Raw genomic sequence first — 17,661 nt, 5'->3', positions numbered from 1 at the left:
TGCTGCTACACAATTGAAACATAATGGGTAAAAAACAAAACTTCAACTGGAATCTCTCAGGTTTTTGCCATAGGAAATAAAACAAATATCACAACCATACAAGAAAATCAGTAATAAATACTTACTGAGAAATGGTGTTGGTATCTAGGTCAACACAGCTAACATCTGGTGGGGGATCATACAGATCAAAGTATCTTGAATCAATTCCTACTATGAATGGACATGGTGCGCTTAACACATCTGCCAGTGCCAAGGGGCAAAGAGGAATGTATGGGCATGGCCAGTGGAAAGGAAATATCATCTTTAAAAAACAAAACATAATATTCAACTAACATTTATAGAAGGATACAATGTCAGACTATTTTCCACATTATAAAAACATTTAACATGAAAAGTAACAGCATATGATTGAAATTGTAAACTCTAATATTAAATAGCTGCTGTCAATTAAAAAGGCAATTTAATTTTTCTTAATTTTTAGTTTACTTAATTTGTAAAAACAGAAAACTTCTGCATACTAGCCATTTCTCAGCAGAGGCACTAACACTGGTCTGTGAGAAGGAGGACATAAAAATAATATACATCTACAAGCCCTCTGAGGGTAGAAACAAAGAATATAGGCCTACTGGGGGGCCATTTAGGAAATTAAAGAGTTCCTGCATTTAGTGCCTACATAGGATAGTGACTGGCACATTATTGCAAATAAGCAAAAGCCAAAGATAGGGTTAAATTCTACCCTCAACGCATTTAACCTCAATTACTTCTGTGGTATCTCAGAGGGGAAATCTGGTCCCTATTTTCTCAAACCCAGAAGTAGTACTATATATTTGTTTTACAGTTTATTTGAACAATGTTCTTTTTCACTAAAAAAATAGGATTAGGAAGAGATAATGCTACTTACCGAGACTAATGCCTCTGTCACACTAGTAAGGACAGACGGTCGTAAGGAATGGATGAGAATTTTATGTTCTGTTACAGCAAATACAAGTAGAGTTACTGCATTCTCAGGCCCTAGGTTCTGAAGCAGTGTAGAAAACTTGCCACCACTGTTACAAAAAATAAAACACTGGTGAATATCAAACTATTAGGCAGAAAAATATTATAATAAACTGCACTGAAAATATGAACAAATACAAAGAATTCATAACTGAATTTAAGCTGGGGTATTGTAAACACATTGCAAACTTAGTATTCCATTTTTTGCATTCTTGTTAATAAGAAAAACTCGGAAATTTCATTTAGTTTCACTATCCAGTAAAAAAACAAACAAAAAAACCACCTACTTATCCTACAGTAATTGTGGTTGAGATGTTGTAGTCATAGCGTGGATCCCACTGTAAGGGTACATACACTTCAAACAAATGAGAATGGAATCTTTTGAATACTCGTGTCAGTCAAGGCCACACATGCATCTTGTGCTCCTATGGAAGCACATAAAGGGTGGGGCATCCACAATGCCCCTCTCAGTTCCCTCATGATTCAAAGCTGTTGCTGCTGAGGACTCCACAAAGTGGGGATGAAGGACTGGTCAGAGGATCTGCACTGACTACAACATCTTGAAAAATCACAGTTGTTGGGTTAGTAACTGTCCTTTCTTTAAATGTGTCAGCGTGCATCCCAACCTAGGCGATTAGCAAGCAGTATCCTCATTGGGTGGTGGCAATGAGGAGTTTCAGCTGAATCTAATAATGATTGAAGCACCACTATCCCAAACTTGGCATCTGCCCTACCCGCTAAGTCAAGGGCATAATGTTTGACTAAGGTTAGTGGGTTACTCCCTGTTGCTGCCTTGCAGATCTCAGGGTATGTCTACACTACCTGCCGGATCCCAGTGGGGATCGATTTATTGTGTCTAGACGTGATAAATCGACCCCTGAGCGCTCTCCCGTCGACTCCTGTACTCTGGCACCGCGAGAGGCGCAGGCAGAATCAACGGGGGAGCGGCAGCAGTCGACTCACTGCGGTGAAGACACCACAGTAAGTCGATCTAAGTACGTCGACTTCAGCTACGTTATTCACATAGCTGAAGTTGCATAACTTAGATTGATTTCCCCTCGCCCTCCTCCCAGTGTAGACCAGGGCTCAGATACTGGCACATTCCTGAAGCAGGATGATCCTGCTGCCTGTTCCAGTGGTATGCACCTAGACATTTGGAGGAAGGGATTTGCCAGCTGAAAGTGAAAATACATCATGTGATCCACGTAGAGATTCTCTGTGACAAGATAACTTGATCTTAACAAGGCTGGAAATGGCCACAAAGAGATGAGGAAACCGCCTGAAAGGCTTGGTCCTGTCAGTGTAATAGAGTAGAGCCTGGGGAAATGCAGTGTGTAGAGTTTCTGTTCCTTCTTGTAACCACACCTGACACAGAATAAGATAAGCAGATCAATCAACTGGTTCAGGTGGAATTCTGAAATTTGGGATGGTGACAAGAATGGAACTCCTTTCATGCTTTCTCAGGATCTAGCCACCATCTCAGCTTTTGCAGGACTTGAGGTGGGACTGTGACAATGCTGCTGGGGGCAATGCTGATGGTTATACCATCACCAGTGGAGTTTTGTGAATTATGTGATAGCTTGTCACTAGCCCTAGGCTCAGTGTGGGGTTTCACAAGTTTTTTCCAGGGAGGCTTTATGTGGCCTTTCCCTACGGGAAGATACCAACCTTCGCCTACAGTCTCTGCCATGATTTCTCTCGGTGGTAAGCTTCAGTACCAGCAGTATCGGCATCAGTGCCAATGGTGCTGGCTTCAGTGTCAGGGTTTTTTCTGTGCTGGCTTTGAGCACTGCATGTCTACCGAAGGGGGGCACTCGTGGATGTAATTTTCTCCAGTACATGGTTGGATTTGGTACCTGACTCCTCAAGGTCCGAAGACCCTCTCATAGATGCTCTAGCAAGCAGCACTTCAGTTGAGATTCGCATGACTTGAGAATCTTAGAAGAAAAGTACTGGCATACCAAGCATCTGTCTGGTATATGGCTCTCACCCAAGCAGTAGAGACATCTGATATGTACATCTGTTAACAGGGTTAGTCCATCACAGAAAGGATAGGTCTTGAAGACTGAGGACTTACAGTTCATCACGAGGTTGAAGTGGATGAACCATTACCCTACACAGATGGGGCAGAGGTGGTCTAACTACCAAGAATGAGTCCTGATGGGTCATGTTTGTTTGTTATAGTTTCCTAGAGCAAATAGATGAGAGTTTGGAAGATTTCTGAAGAGTTTAGCCAGAAAGAATGACAAGTGGTTGAATATTCACTAAGTTCCATCTCTGCCAGTGGCAGCAACAGGTAACAAAGGGAGGGTCAAGGTTGCACTGCCTTTTATGCCCAGACATGGACACATGATGAAGCACAGGGCAAATGTGGGCCCTGACACACAGGGCTATTCAAAAGATTCTTATCTCATGCACATGAGGTACAGGCACACCTACAGTGGGATCCACACTGACACATATTCAAAGGATGTACAATTATTTCACTAAAAAGCTGAAACAATAAAAGCTGCTTTACATACAAGATAGACTTATTTAACTGAATTCAGATCTAACCAATGTCTTCAGATTACAGACACAGTGACATTTATGAAACAGTTCTGTAATTCTCTAACAAATGCCAGAGGGTCTAGTGATTTTCCCTTCAATATAATGGGAAATGCTCAGTTCCTCAGGTTTGTGCTGCAATCACATAGCTATTTATATGAATGCTATTATACTAGAAAGAAAGTTAACACATTGTTAACTGATCTTCATGGATTATACAAAAATATACATCTTTATCTCCCCCAGTCAAAAATGAATTCTTCATGTGCGTTAACATTCAATATTAACAACATCTTTATTCTTCATATAGAAAGTATGGACTATTTTTGTTTAAATGAATATTTAGCAAAAATGATATTTTACATAAAATATATGAATTAGTAAATACATATAACTTTGTTGTGAAGCAGTTAGGGTTCACATACACACACTTACTTGACATAAACCCACAAAAACAATGAAGTGAAAAGTTAAGCTACCTAAAAAGAGTACATACACTCTACTTCTCCACACACAAGCAAACACCTTTACCATTACTGCAGCTATAACACAGATTTCTCTTTGCATCCTGAACTCTAATTCATTTCGCTCCTTCTGTACACATAATTTGACCAGATTATTCCTCCCACATTAGAAGTTGGAGATATTTGATACAAAGCTGGAGTGGGGGGGGGGGGGGGGGAAGAGGTGGGGGCAGGCAAAATGCAGCTGCGGATGGAGAATATTTTATTTGTCATCAACTGCGCACAAAACCTTCATTTTAGGATAAAATCTGCCAGAAAAGTACTGGGTGTGTCTGACTCCCTATCAAACAGGCTTGTGTTTATATGGCTCCCTACCATTCAGGTTTGAGTACACAGCACATAAACTTTCTGTTACAGCAACATGGGGAATAGCTAAATAATGATCCTAAATACAACATTAAATAAATAAATAAATAAAACCAAAAGCCCATAGACAATACTCAGAATCCAGCTCTCTACCAAGTTTTGTGTAGGCAAAATGTTTTTAAAGAGATTATTGGTCAAAAAAGAAATGCTAGGATTGCAATGGACACATCAGATAGGAAGACTTTTGAATTTTGGCCCTATTAAATATTATAAAGAGAAACCAAACAAGAATGCCACAGAAAATTCAACGGGCAAAAAAGTTTACTTTCCGAATTCTTTTCAGACTGATTGGCCACCTACTTTTTGACTAAACCAGGAACTTATGCCTGATATTAAGCCCATTTAAGAACTTATCCTGACTAAGGAGTCACTACCAAGGATTTCCATAATTTATTTATTTTATATATATAAAATTTTCATGAGGTTACTGCAGTAGCAAGTGAGATTTTAAAAAAATAAGGCAAACTATTTTGAGAGAAGGATTAAATATGAAGTACCAAAATATATATACACCTTTTTGTTATTGTTACAAGAGTGACTTACAGTACTTCAGATATAGTTATAAAATATAAAGATTTAAGATTAATGCCTTTATAAAACAGCCAATTGGTTTAAAAAAAAAAAGAAAAATCAATTCACTGCCAGATACAATTACAAAATATAGTAGACTGTTAAAATTACTTCATATTTCAAAGCTTTAAAGCTTCATGTCACTAATGGTTCAAGGTATGTTTCACAATTAAAGAACTGTTGTTCTACTTGCCTCAGGGGTAGTGGTGATGACACCGGCTGACTAAGAATCAGGTTATCATGTGGCGATAGCTGTAAAAAAAAAAAAAAAAAAAGCATATATACTTTTTATTCTGGGCCTTAAAAATATTTAACAGAAATTGCACAACAGTCAGTCAATTATAATTTGAACATTAAAAAAAAAAGTCTACATTAAACATTATGTAGCTCAGGCATATTTAAAATAATGAAGCAATAAAATGCAAAATCATCATTCATTATATTTTACTTATAGATAAGTGATAGGTGACACTTTTTCTGCTCCTCCTGCACTTAAACAGAAAGATGATCCATCACATTACCTATCTTAAAAAAGGAATTAAAACATTGCATAACAACTCAACGAAAGTTTAACACTCCAATTAATTAATATTCTGGGATCAGTGAGGAGCCACAGCTCAGATACCACAAGATTTTTTTTTCAAAGTAACATCTTCTCTGTAAGAAAAGAGAACCAGATCCTCAGCTACTGTAAATCAGTTCAACTCCATTTATTTTATTGGAACTAAGACAGATTACACCAGCTGAGGATCTGGCCCAAGAATTTATTAATACATTTATCCGCTTTTCAAAGACTTCAACAATGGCATCAAGAGAAGCCATACATGTACTCAACATGAAGACAGGAAGATTATTTTTGTTATTACATTACCCTATATATAAAATCATGAAGTGTATCTTTCAGTAATCAAACTCAGGAACTATGCTGCCAGAAAAGAACAATTACTTACCTACAGTAACTGTGGATCTTCGAGATGTTGTAGTCAGTGTGGATCCCACTGTAGGTGCACATGCAAACAAAATCAGAATTTGTTTTGCGTAGCACAGTCCATTGGAGCCAGGCACGTGCTCTATGCCTCCTCACGTTCTCATGCAAGGGTATAAAGGGCAGAATGGCTGCAACCCTGCCCCAGTTCCTTCACAAATCAAAGACTAACTATCTAAGGACTCCTAAAGTGGAAAGGAGGGGCAGGTCACAAGATCCACACTGACTACATATCAAAGAACCACAGTTACTGTAGGGCAAGTAACTACGTCCTTTTTTGAGTATGTCAGTGTGGATCTCACTGCAGGTGACAGGCAAGCAATATCCCCTCTAGATGATGGGAATGAGGAATATCAGCTGAATCAGTCAAACAATGATTGAAGTACTGCTCTCCCAAACTTGGCATCCCATGTCAAGGGCACAGGGTTTCACACAAGCCAGTGGTTTACTCCACATGGCAGCCCTGCAGATCTCAGAGATCTGAATGTTTTTGAGGCAGGTGGTAGATACAGATTGTGCTGTGGTACTATGTATCTTGATATTCGAAGGGAGAAGCTTGCCACCCAGCTGGTTGCAGGTGGAAATGTACTGTGTGATCCATTTGACTAATGAAAAGGCTTGGTCCATTTAAGCTAATACATCGAAGACCTGGATACATGCAAGTTATGCAGTTTCTTCATTCCCGGCATCAAGTGTGAGAAGAAGGCTAGCAAGGAAGTCACCTGGTTCAGGTGAAAATCCAAGACCACTTTGGAGACAAAACTGGGGTGCGGTCTTAACACCACTGTCTCTATGGAAGGATGTATAAGACAGTTCTGCCATGAAAGTCTGGAGCTCACTGACTGAGCTAAGGTGATGGCCACAAGACCACCTTGATAGTAAGGTGGTATACGAAACAATATGATAGTAGCCGAAATGGAGGCTCTATCAGTTTCAGAAGGACAATATTAAGGTCTCATGAGGGAGCCAAGTCTTGGACTGGAAATTAAAATATGGAGGCAGCCCTTAAGGAATTTTGATAACCACTGGGTGTGAAAAAACTGAGTGAGAACACACGAGTCCATACCATGTTGATATTGCTGTAAGGTGGATCTTGAGATAATTGAATGCCAAGCCTGCTTGTTTCAGGAGTAGCACATAATCCAGGATCTTTGATATCAGCGCTTCCACTTGGATCCAGATCATTCAGAGCTGCTGTGATGGGGTGTACAAGCCCCATTCTGGTGAGGGAGGGTTAAGGAGCAGCTCTGGGCCCAGAAAGCCACACGCAGCCGCCCCTGCTGTGCATGAACACAATGGAGACTGAGCTCAAAGGGGAGCAGCTCAGCTCAGTCTAGGCAGACCGAGAAGGAGAGCAGTTGTGTGGTGTAGGCTCCTGCTGAGAAGCTGCTGGGGCCCCACATGGTCAGGACCGGGCCCCACTGCCAAGCCACCACAGGCCCTTCAACCATGGAGGATGGCAATGACGAACCCCAACTGAGAGAGGAATACCTCCAGATCATGACTAGAGAGGACACTTGGAGGGAACTCAGCAGTAAACCAATGGCACCAGCAGAGGAACCAAAGCCAGAGTAGGAAATAGCCCAGGGAACAAGCATAGGGGTGCCCACCCCCTATGCCACACATTTTGAATTAGGCCTTTTGAAAAAAATAGTCATGAAGAACATACTCCAGAGGTCTAGCCTACAGATCTCACTTTTGTTTAAGCTGAATAAAATAAAAAGAAGAAAATACTTCAAGAACTATGAGGGACTCTCACAGCTGTCCTGGCTTTCTGCAATTTATCCCTTAACTAGCACATAGGTTTGGTTTTGTTTTTTTAAGTACAAAATCAAATATGCCTCATGAAAATATAATGCCTAAGGAAATATTTTATTATAGTCCTAAATTAAACTGGAAACATGCAACATCAATTATTTCTAAGTGTGAAATATTTGTGAATTTGGCTGTGGATGTTTTTTCTTTTTTATATTAATATTTTAAGAAAACTGTACTATATTTTCACATACAAGCAGCCGTATAAAATGACCGATACTGTAGATAGGTAAGAAAGATTTTAAACTTACCTGAACTAAAATTCTTGGCCTCTGAGGAGATGGAAAAGGAACTTTGTGCATAAAATGCGAAATATGTCTGAAGGAAAAGAAAATACTGACTTTAAACATAATAGAAATCACTATCTGAAAACTGTTTGTGAAATGCTGTACAGCACTTCAAGCGCTTATTGCGGGCAACATGAAAAGTGGCCATATAAAAATGGCACAATCTTGCTCAGTACATTGGCTCCCTGAATATATTCACTCATATTTGCTTATTTGAATGACGAACATAAATTGTTGATATTTATTACTCTTGTTAGTACTACAGAGCCAACTGCCAAGAGAGAGTGAAGTAGATTCAATTTAGGTTCTTATTATATCCTGATCATTGAGGTATTTGAACCCCTTTATGAAATGAAAACTCTTGTATTAATTCCTTCTTGTGAATCAACTCACCTGGTTATAAAATTCCAACCAAAGAACCACTCTCTTACACTTTTGCAAGCCCACTGAAGGCAATGGGATTACACAAGCATCACAGAGGGTGTAATTTGGCCTTCAGAACCTATATTGCTGATGTTGGTGTGCAAGATGACAGCAACTCGGGGCATCTTTCAGACTCCAGGGTTGAGTTTGCAAGCTGGCAGTTACAAAATCTTTCCATTTGTAAACTAAAAATATCTGATCTTGAAATTTACCGTATACTGTCATTTTTCAGAGACTACCATAGAGCTGCCAACCTTCCAGGACTGTCCTGGAATCTCCAGGAATTAAGATTAATCTTTAATTAAAAATGTCATGTGATGAAACCTCCAGGAATACGTCCAACCAAAACTGGCAACCCTAGAGACTAGCTAGATTTCAGTGTCATAGTTTTAGTCTGTTTACTTTGCTAACATGTAAATGATCCTTCCACAGTAACATTAGGTAAAACCATGAGGTTAATGAACTTCTGCTTGTTTTCAAGCTTTCAGACACAAACTGTACCTCAAGATCAGTGACAGGAAGAAAAAAAAAAGTAGAACATTAGGGCTCATTCACATTGTCGTGTCAAATGCATGACTAGAAATCCATTAATTTTTTTAAAAACTGTAAACTAAAACTGTAATTTTTTTTTTAAACTTTGCAATCCTGGAAATTGTTCAAAATGGAAATAGAAAATTCTGAGAGAGCTTGTAAGAGTTTTATGTATTTCACAAAAATACTTGGAATTTTCAGATTCATTCGTCTCTATGCTTTAGTTTCACGTGCAATATGTATTGTACTGAGATTTCCTATTATTAGCAGCATTGCGAGAGTTTCATCAGTGTTATTCTCAGAGGCTAACAAAAAGAAATGGATTTTGGCATAAAAAGGCTACATTTAAACTGCCACGGGGCTCTCTCTCTGACCCAGCAAACAGACAGGACCTTCTGTCCAAGAGGGACCCTGACCTTTGCAGAACAGTTGGAAATAGTTTAGCTACTAGGGCCCCAAAAAACTGATGGGTGACTCTTGTTAGGTTTAGTGTGTATTTAAATCGGTTTGTTATTATGTTTTCTCTGTAATTATTTTACTTTAGAATAAATGTATTTGCTTAGAAAGAGCTGTGTGGTAACTTGTAAGAGTTGGCAAAACTGTTAATAGCTGTCTCAGAGAAAGCAAAGCACAGGTACTGGCCTATAGGTAAACTGGCTTGCTGGGGATATATCACAGTGTAGGCATGGAGCTGTGCATCCTTAAAAGCCTCAGTCAGGAAGGAGAGACACACAGGTCTCCACCCAAGACAGAAACCGCCCAAGTGGGTGCCCTCAAGGAGCCACAGAGGGGGAATACAGGTGCAGTTACCCTAAACTGTAAGAAATATAGTTACATTAAGAATTTTAGAAAATTACATTGAAGTTTAATTGAAAAAAAAGAATGGTGCATATACAGGCACAGATTTTAAAAGTATTTGCACTGCTCTGCTCTGCATTGCAACATCCAACTGACTGAGGGGCTCATAAGTTCTATTTTCAAAACCAACTTAAGCAGTTAGGAGCTGAAGAGACTTCTGAGTGCCTAAGTCACTTTTGAAAATAGAACTTCAGAACCTAAGTCAGTTGGATGTTGCAATGCTGAGAGGAACAGTGTCTAAATACCTTTAAAAATCTGAGAGACAAGTTAGGCAAGGTAATATCTTTTACTGGACCCACTTCTCTTGGTGAGAGAGACAAGTTTTTGAAAGCTTGGTCCTATAAAGCTGGTCCAATAAAAGATATTACCTCACCCACCTTGTTTCTCCAATATCCTAGGACTGACGTGGCTACAACTACACTGCATTTAAAAATCTGGGCCATAGTCAGAACAAAGCAAGTATCGGCTTCGATATTTTCTGTTATGCTGTAAACTTCACTTAGCCTAAAAGTGTCTCCTTCAGATATGCCTACACTATAGAGCCCATGCTAGCCTATGATGGCTATGTCAGCATAGCCATGCTGGCATAGCTCCCTACTGTGATGCTGTCTGCACCGACAGAAGGAGTTTTTCTGTAGGTGCAGGAACACCACCTTCCCAAAAGGCATTAGCTACATCAAAAGAAGCCCTCCAGCAATCAACATAGCCATGTCTACACTGGAGATTGTCAGAACCGTTATGTCAGTCAGGTGTGGTTTTTTCACACCAATTACCAACACAGCTATGGTAACATAACTTAAGTGTAGATTAAGGCTTAATCTTCATTCAGATTATAGATATTACTCTTTAGCTATAGGGAGTCATATCACACTTTAAACAGCTAAGGATTATTCTGACTCGTGTTAGAATTCAGTGTGACAGATTACTCGTTCTAAAGGGACAAAGATATTATAAAACTCCTTTATTGTCCTAAACACGCACATGTGAATAAGCATTTAATCTTTTTGACCAACTGTATCTGACAATAGCACAAAGGGTTTATAATCTTTGTTCTCCTAAACAAGATGTTTAAAGATCCTGGAGCCACTTAGACAATCTTAAAAAGAAATGAATGGCTTAAGTAGTACGTAGAGAGATCAAATCAAATACATTTTAAAAACAAAAAGAGGTTTTTAAAGAAAGGGTACATCAAAGAGAAGTTTATCCATGGGAAAAATGAGCATTTGATTCACCATAATAGCAGAATTGAAAATTAATAAACAAAATACTTTAATATCTCAAAAAGTCAATCAATTATCGAAGTAGCATTCACAACAACTTGAATTATCAGCAAGAATTCTTCTGTGAAATAACTTACTTCTCAATAGGTAGGACATGAGGACCAGAGATGGAATAACGATAAAGAAAGGTAAGAAACTTCTTGAAAGCATCAAAAAAAGGCCAGTGAGAGAGCAGACAAATGCATTTGTTAGTCTGAACTGTTTTCGAGTTATCCGACTTCCCATCTCCAGTAGCTGCTAACCCTAACTGAGATTTCTGTTTTTCTGTGAGATTCTCCTCAGGATATGGTTCATAGAACTGAATAGCAGCACCATATACCTACAAACAATAATACAGTTGATTACAGCTACGTACATCTGCCTCAATCTTTAAAGCAAGCCAACACATCCTAAAGTTGCAAGCAAATCAAGAGTATTCTATAGTGTGATAAGTTGGGCATATGTATCTTCTGAAATTTCTTTAAAAATATTCTTATGATCACATATAAACCAGACCCTTTTAAATGAATTTAAAAAAAACCCCAAATATAAAGCCATACGTGAAAAGGAAAGTTAAAAACAACTGTCCTTAGGGTAGACAAGGAAATAATGATACAGAGTACAGCTGTCTCTGTAACTATCATTTAAGCTACTTTTGGGGCTGCTCTATAAGCAACTCAAAGTAGTAGACACAACTCTTCAACAAAGCCCTCCTGAAATCCATCTTATAGTACGTGGCACATACATGCATAGGAACAAGGTTGTTCCCATGCCTACAATATGAAAATCCTGGCTGCATCCATGCAAATTTACTTTACTCTCTTTAAGATTTCTGTTTTCACACTCTAATGTAACTGAAAAAGGGAGAGGAAGGGAATTTTGTTTTAGGGGCTGATCTAGAACCCATAGAATGTCTTATCACTCTAACAAATGTCAAATTGTGTTACAAAATGTTTTACTGTTACTGATGTAGTTTTCTTGTGCTTATAATTGGTTACTTTTCCGAACATTTACTATTCAAGGTTACAAAAAACAAAAAACCCACAAAATTTAATATTTGTTAAGTTTTTTCAATACCTTTTCAGCTGAAGCTCCAGTTAGTACAAATGTAGAAAAAACTGGAAGGGGGTATTTACTATTAGATGGCCAACACTCAATAGTTGCACCCATGGGTAGACAAAAAAGAGGCACTGATTCTGGTAATGGGAATGACTCATAGTCTTCTTCAGGATATCTGCATATTAAACCTATTAAAGCAATTGTTAAAAAGGCAGTTACAGAACAAATCCTATGTTAGAAGTGTATGTCCTGATGTCACACAAACACATTAAATTATATAAAAGTACAAATTCATGTCAGGAGGTCTAGAAAAAGTTTCAAAATGTCCGGCCTAGTGTATGATTGTCAGGTTAACAGCACAATTCCAAAGAACTAACAGAAATCACATGGCTAAGCACAATATTATGAATTACTTTATTTTCTAGGTACTACACAGTAAACAATCTTATTAATTTTTCTTTTTCCATACCTACAGCCTTAAGTACATTTTCATCTATAAATAGTATAGTATTTTTTATCACAAATATCAATGAACAAATTAAATTTCAGATCCACAAAGAAAAAGAAAACTGAATGTGATGAACCAAGGTAATAAGTCTTTGAATAAAAATTAGTCTTCTAGTAAGATTCAACTATGTGTTTAAAAAAAAAATAGGGAAAATGTTTTAATGGTAATTACATTTTAAAAACGATATTAAAAGCCAGAGAGCTCTTCAGAGGATATAAATGGGCATAGCTCCCTTGACTTCAATAAAGTCATGCTGATCTACACTAGCTGAGGATCTCACTCTAAGTTTTTAAGATATATGAGACTAACCATTTTTATTTCTAGCTACAACTTCAAAATACATCAAGTTCTAGAGCAAAGGTTTTTCAACCTGGGGGTTCTGAACAGGTGTCAGGGAGCTGCAACCACCTACCCTTTCCCTATTACTCGACAGTTGGGAGCGCTGGGGGTCACAGTATGGAAACAATTGAGAACTGGTGTTCCAGAGAAATATGAAACCCTATGATACAAGGCTAGTCTCAGGAAGTATAATGCACTGTAAGTTAGCAAAGAATATTTTCCTTCAATCAAATTTAACAGTAAAGCATTTGTGTTTTGTATATACAAAACTCTGTGTAAATTTATTACTAGAGCCACAAAAATGCATGTTTTTTTTTACATTAGTAAGTACCTATTAGCCAGAGGCCTAACCTACACTAACATATGTGGGGCATATTCTTACCACATCTTGGTAAAAACACAAATGCATTTAAGACTTAGTTCTGCATTGTGAAAATCACTCCCATCTAATGCTGACTTCAGTGGGAATCAAGGATTCTTATCCCCATGCATCATCAGTCCCTCAGTGAATTATATTTCCTACCCAAAACAGGAAAAATAATGAAGATTCAAAATACGGTATAATTAAACAGATCAAGCCAGTTGACCTTCAGGGCACTACGAAAGCCTCTTCTATTCCCTTCAACTTCTGCCACAGGCAGTGTGAATGTGAAAGAAATATTTCAGAACTGAGTTCATTTATTCTGATATGGTCAAGAAGTCTTGGTATATGCACTCAGGATTACAGTAGGAGGGGTTCATGACAAAATGGAAAATCAACTATGTTTTAGTAAATAAAATTACAAGACTATTACAAAACATCGGGTGAAATCTTGACCTCACTGAACTCAATGGGAGTTTTGCCACTGATCTCCATGAGGCCAGGTTTTCAACCCAAAAGGTAATTACAGTACCTTTGCCATATTCTGCAACAGAAATGGTAATCTGCATTAAAACTATCTGAGAGCACTACAATGAATTAAAGAAACACACAACAAGATGACTAAGCCTATATTTAATACAGATTTTTAAAAATGAAAGACATAATGGTACAAGACAGTAGTCTGGATTTTTTTATTATTATTATTTATTAGAAAGCTCTTTGGGTCAGAGGCTTATTTTATTTTTTTACAGTGCCAAAGACAATGCATGTAAAACTCTGTCAAGATGAAGGTATGGCTGAGTGTACATATCAGTAACTTGAGAGCAACAAAGCTATAAAATAATTACTCACCAGCTTTATATGATATGGTATTGGTTTTTGCCACAGACTTTTTATAACATAGGTATACTGCTGAGCCCCACTGTAAAAAACACAAAAGTCAACACATTCTTATTGATTTACTTGACAAGGTGTAAAGAAAAGAAAAGAAATGAAATACAGTGAAAATAACCAGTTTAGGGAAGGATTCCTCACAACTCGTTATCTTTTACAGAGTCATGTCCTAGAAACACAGGAATTACCATATTAGATCAGACCCAAAGTCCTTCTAATCCAGTATTCCAATTCTGACAGCAGCCAGCAGTTGACGATTTAGAGAAAGGTGTAAGAACCACACAGGAGCACATGTGAGATAATTTGCCCCTCATATTAGGTCTCCTCCTAGCTCTTATAGTTAGAAATTGGCTTAAGATCCAAAGCATGATGTTTAATACCCCTTCCTAATTTTGTTTAGCATTAACTATAAAACTCTAGAAATTCTTGTTACACATATGCATGTTTAATCCCTTTTGCTAAACTCTTGGCTTCAATTAGGCTACTTTACTCACACTTACAGTCATACTGATTTCAATGGCCTGGTCCACATTGGGGGGGGGAGGGGAAATCAATCTAAGATACGCAACTTAAGCTACAAGAAAGCGTAGCTGAAGTCGACGTATCTTAGATCAACTTAGATTGACTTACTTCGCATCCTTGCGGCGCGGGATCGACGGCCGCCACTCCCCCGTCGACTCCGCTTCTGCCTCTCACCCTGGTAGAGTTCCGGAGTCGACGTGGAGCACGTTCGGGGACCGATGTATCACGTCTAGACAAGACACGATACATCGATCCCCGATAGATCGATCACTACCCGTGGCGGGTAGTGTAGACATACCCAATGGGAACTACTCACATGAGTCAGTATAATAGCATGATTTCACCCATAAAGTAATAGATTTGTCTCTGCTAGCTTTTCCACTAATCATGCTGATGCATAGTCTTTTAACGGGCTTGCTCCACTTAATGTTTCACAGAGTGTGAAATTACAGGTTTTTAGCACAAATGTCATAATATTTTACAATTTTCAAACAACACTAGTTCTCTTGTTGGTAGTGATTTTTTAAGCCACAATAATTATCACTTTTCACTTAAAGGAAAGTGTTTTCATGCCCTAACTCCTAAATGGGCATGAAAAATAAGAAGAATGGGAAGGCATTAGAAATAGAAGAGCCAGGTCTGCTAATAAATGTATGGAAAACATAGAAAAGCTTTCAGGGAGGAAAGGGAGGAAGCATGCAAGTTAGCTCACTGGACATTTCAGTGTCAACAACGCAAAGTCAACAGAGTGACTTTGGTAGAACTAAATGAACAATTTTTAAATATCTGTTCTTTGATAAATTTCAGTCGATAAGACAACATTGAGCATTAAAGGGACAATCAATTTAAAAAAACAGAAATAATGTTTTTAAAAATCTGTTACTGTTAAAAGTAATACCAATAATTACTTCAGCACAGAGATCAGAAAAAGTGTCTGATTTTTCAGGGTTTTTTTTTTTTTTGCATATGATAGCATTCAGTGTACAGAGTCAACATTTTTTGCATGTTTGTGTGGGTTTTTTCCCCAAACAGCAGTAGAGAAGAGAAACTGGGGGGGAAAAAGAAAAAAAACGAAACAGGAAATGTAGTTGTAAACCCACAAAAATTGGCAATGGGCTCAGAGAAACTACTTTTAAACTCGAAACTGACAAGATTTCAAATTGACAGTGTCCCTTTAACACCAAGTATGCATGTTTTCCACCACTGTTACTTGACCCTACATGCTGATTATTCACAATACAAAGAAAGCCACATTACACTCAAATTTTAGCAGTCAGCTTTCCTGTTACATATTCATTGGTCCATGTTTAAGACTAATATTGTACCTGTAGTATGGGCACTAGTATCCAGTATTTCCTCAATCAAGAAACTAAAACTCACCTCCTCTAATAGGAGTGGAAAATCCGGTCTTACACAGATGTGTAACCATCAGCTCTTTCAGAGTCAACTGCTTTTAAGTATTTCTTTGCTGTCATACCAACATACATCATGCCGGGCAACAGCAGGATCACAATGTGAAATAAAGGTCATATTTAAAAATAACAAAAAGCCTTTCAGCCCATCTTTATGTGCCTACCCAATCTGCATGCTCAAACATGGATTTTCACATATGCAAAATTTGGAGGCATAATTTTACATTGCATTTTTGAAAATCTGATCACAGCATTTACTCTGTCTTCAGAGTAAAGAGTGGACACAGCATACAACGAATGTTTGGCTCTTACAGACCTGCAGGAGCTGTTTCTGCACCATTAGCTACTATTTAAGGGCCTGAAGTGAATGACAAAATGTCCACTGATGGGAGCAGGATCAAGCCCTGAACATCAACCTACATAAAGTCTGAGGGCTTGTCTACATGGCACAGCAAAGTGTGATAGAGGGTTGTGATTTGTAAAATGCACTAATGCACTGCACTCTAATTGCCTCGTGTACACCCTGCTGGCATGCTCTAAAGCTACTTAGTTTCTGTTAACATAGTCCTGTTTGAAATGGGACTACATGAACACGAACTAGGTATCTTTTAGAAGGCACCAGCAAGGTCTACACAGGGCAGTTAGAGAGCAACACACTACAGCAACAATCTACAAATCAGATGCCTGGTGCTATGTAGACAAGCCATTAGAAAGTTCTCACATGTGGGAAAAAAAGAAGGAAAATTGCCTGACCACAAGCCAGAACATGAAAAGTAGACAAAGCAGCATAATGACGTAGACTCAGAAGGTTAACAGTCTGCTGACAATTATTAATTTAAGCTTCAAATGTGTTAAGTTATCAACTATCATAACAGCAGTGTTACTCAGTTTCTGGATTAAAAGAGAGTGTCATTCTTTAAAGCAGCTGCCCCAAAAAGGATCAAAACACTGCTCGGAGAGAATATATACCGTACCTCTGCAACATTAAGCAATAAATGAGCTCATCTTTTATTTAAGAGCGTCACTGTCAAGTTGGTAGGCTCAGAATGACCTATTTTTCTTTTTTGAAATTGTTCTGGATAGTAGTAAAGAGAAAAAACATACACCACATCCCCCCCCCAAATCAAAATAATTATAAATAAATATACTAATAGCTATCTTTACACCATGCATATCACTGTGGTATCTGAGTACCTTTCTGCACAATAAACTAACAAGAAATAATAAGAACTTAATAGTAACATATACCAAACAGTATTCAGTCTGTAAGTTTAAAAAAAAAAAGTATGCAGCTGTTTAGTTGCGTAACAGAGATTAATAGATATAGAAGCAGGATGCTTTCATCCTTTTACAAGCGTTCCGCATTCACCACTTGCATTATCCACACAGTCACAAACTTTGGCAT

The 17,661-nt window shown here is 38.1% G+C and overlaps 1 protein-coding gene across 1 annotated transcript in view; it reads right to left on the bottom strand.

Annotated features, from left to right (window-relative positions):
• DENND4A (DENN domain containing 4A) overlaps positions 1 to 17,661 on the bottom strand; it is an 86,345-nt gene that overhangs the window by 46,900 nt on the left and 21,784 nt on the right. The window contains exons 5-11 of the mRNA XM_044979302.1: positions 14,281 to 14,350; positions 12,239 to 12,408; positions 11,260 to 11,501; positions 8,055 to 8,121; positions 5,197 to 5,255; positions 902 to 1,046; positions 126 to 301 (exon numbers count right to left, since the gene is read on the bottom strand). Of these exons, the coding sequence (XP_044835237.1) occupies positions 126 to 301; positions 902 to 1,046; positions 5,197 to 5,255; positions 8,055 to 8,121; positions 11,260 to 11,501; positions 12,239 to 12,408; positions 14,281 to 14,350 (929 nt within the window). The remainder of the gene's footprint in view (positions 1 to 125; positions 302 to 901; positions 1,047 to 5,196; positions 5,256 to 8,054; positions 8,122 to 11,259; positions 11,502 to 12,238; positions 12,409 to 14,280; positions 14,351 to 17,661) is intronic.

This window comes from Mauremys mutica, chromosome 11 (assembly GCF_020497125.1).
Source record: "Mauremys mutica isolate MM-2020 ecotype Southern chromosome 11, ASM2049712v1, whole genome shotgun sequence".
Lineage (NCBI taxonomy): Eukaryota > Metazoa > Chordata > Testudines > Geoemydidae > Mauremys > Mauremys mutica.
The sequence above is the reverse complement of the archived record's forward strand: the minus strand, read 5'-3'. Positions and strand labels throughout refer to the sequence as shown.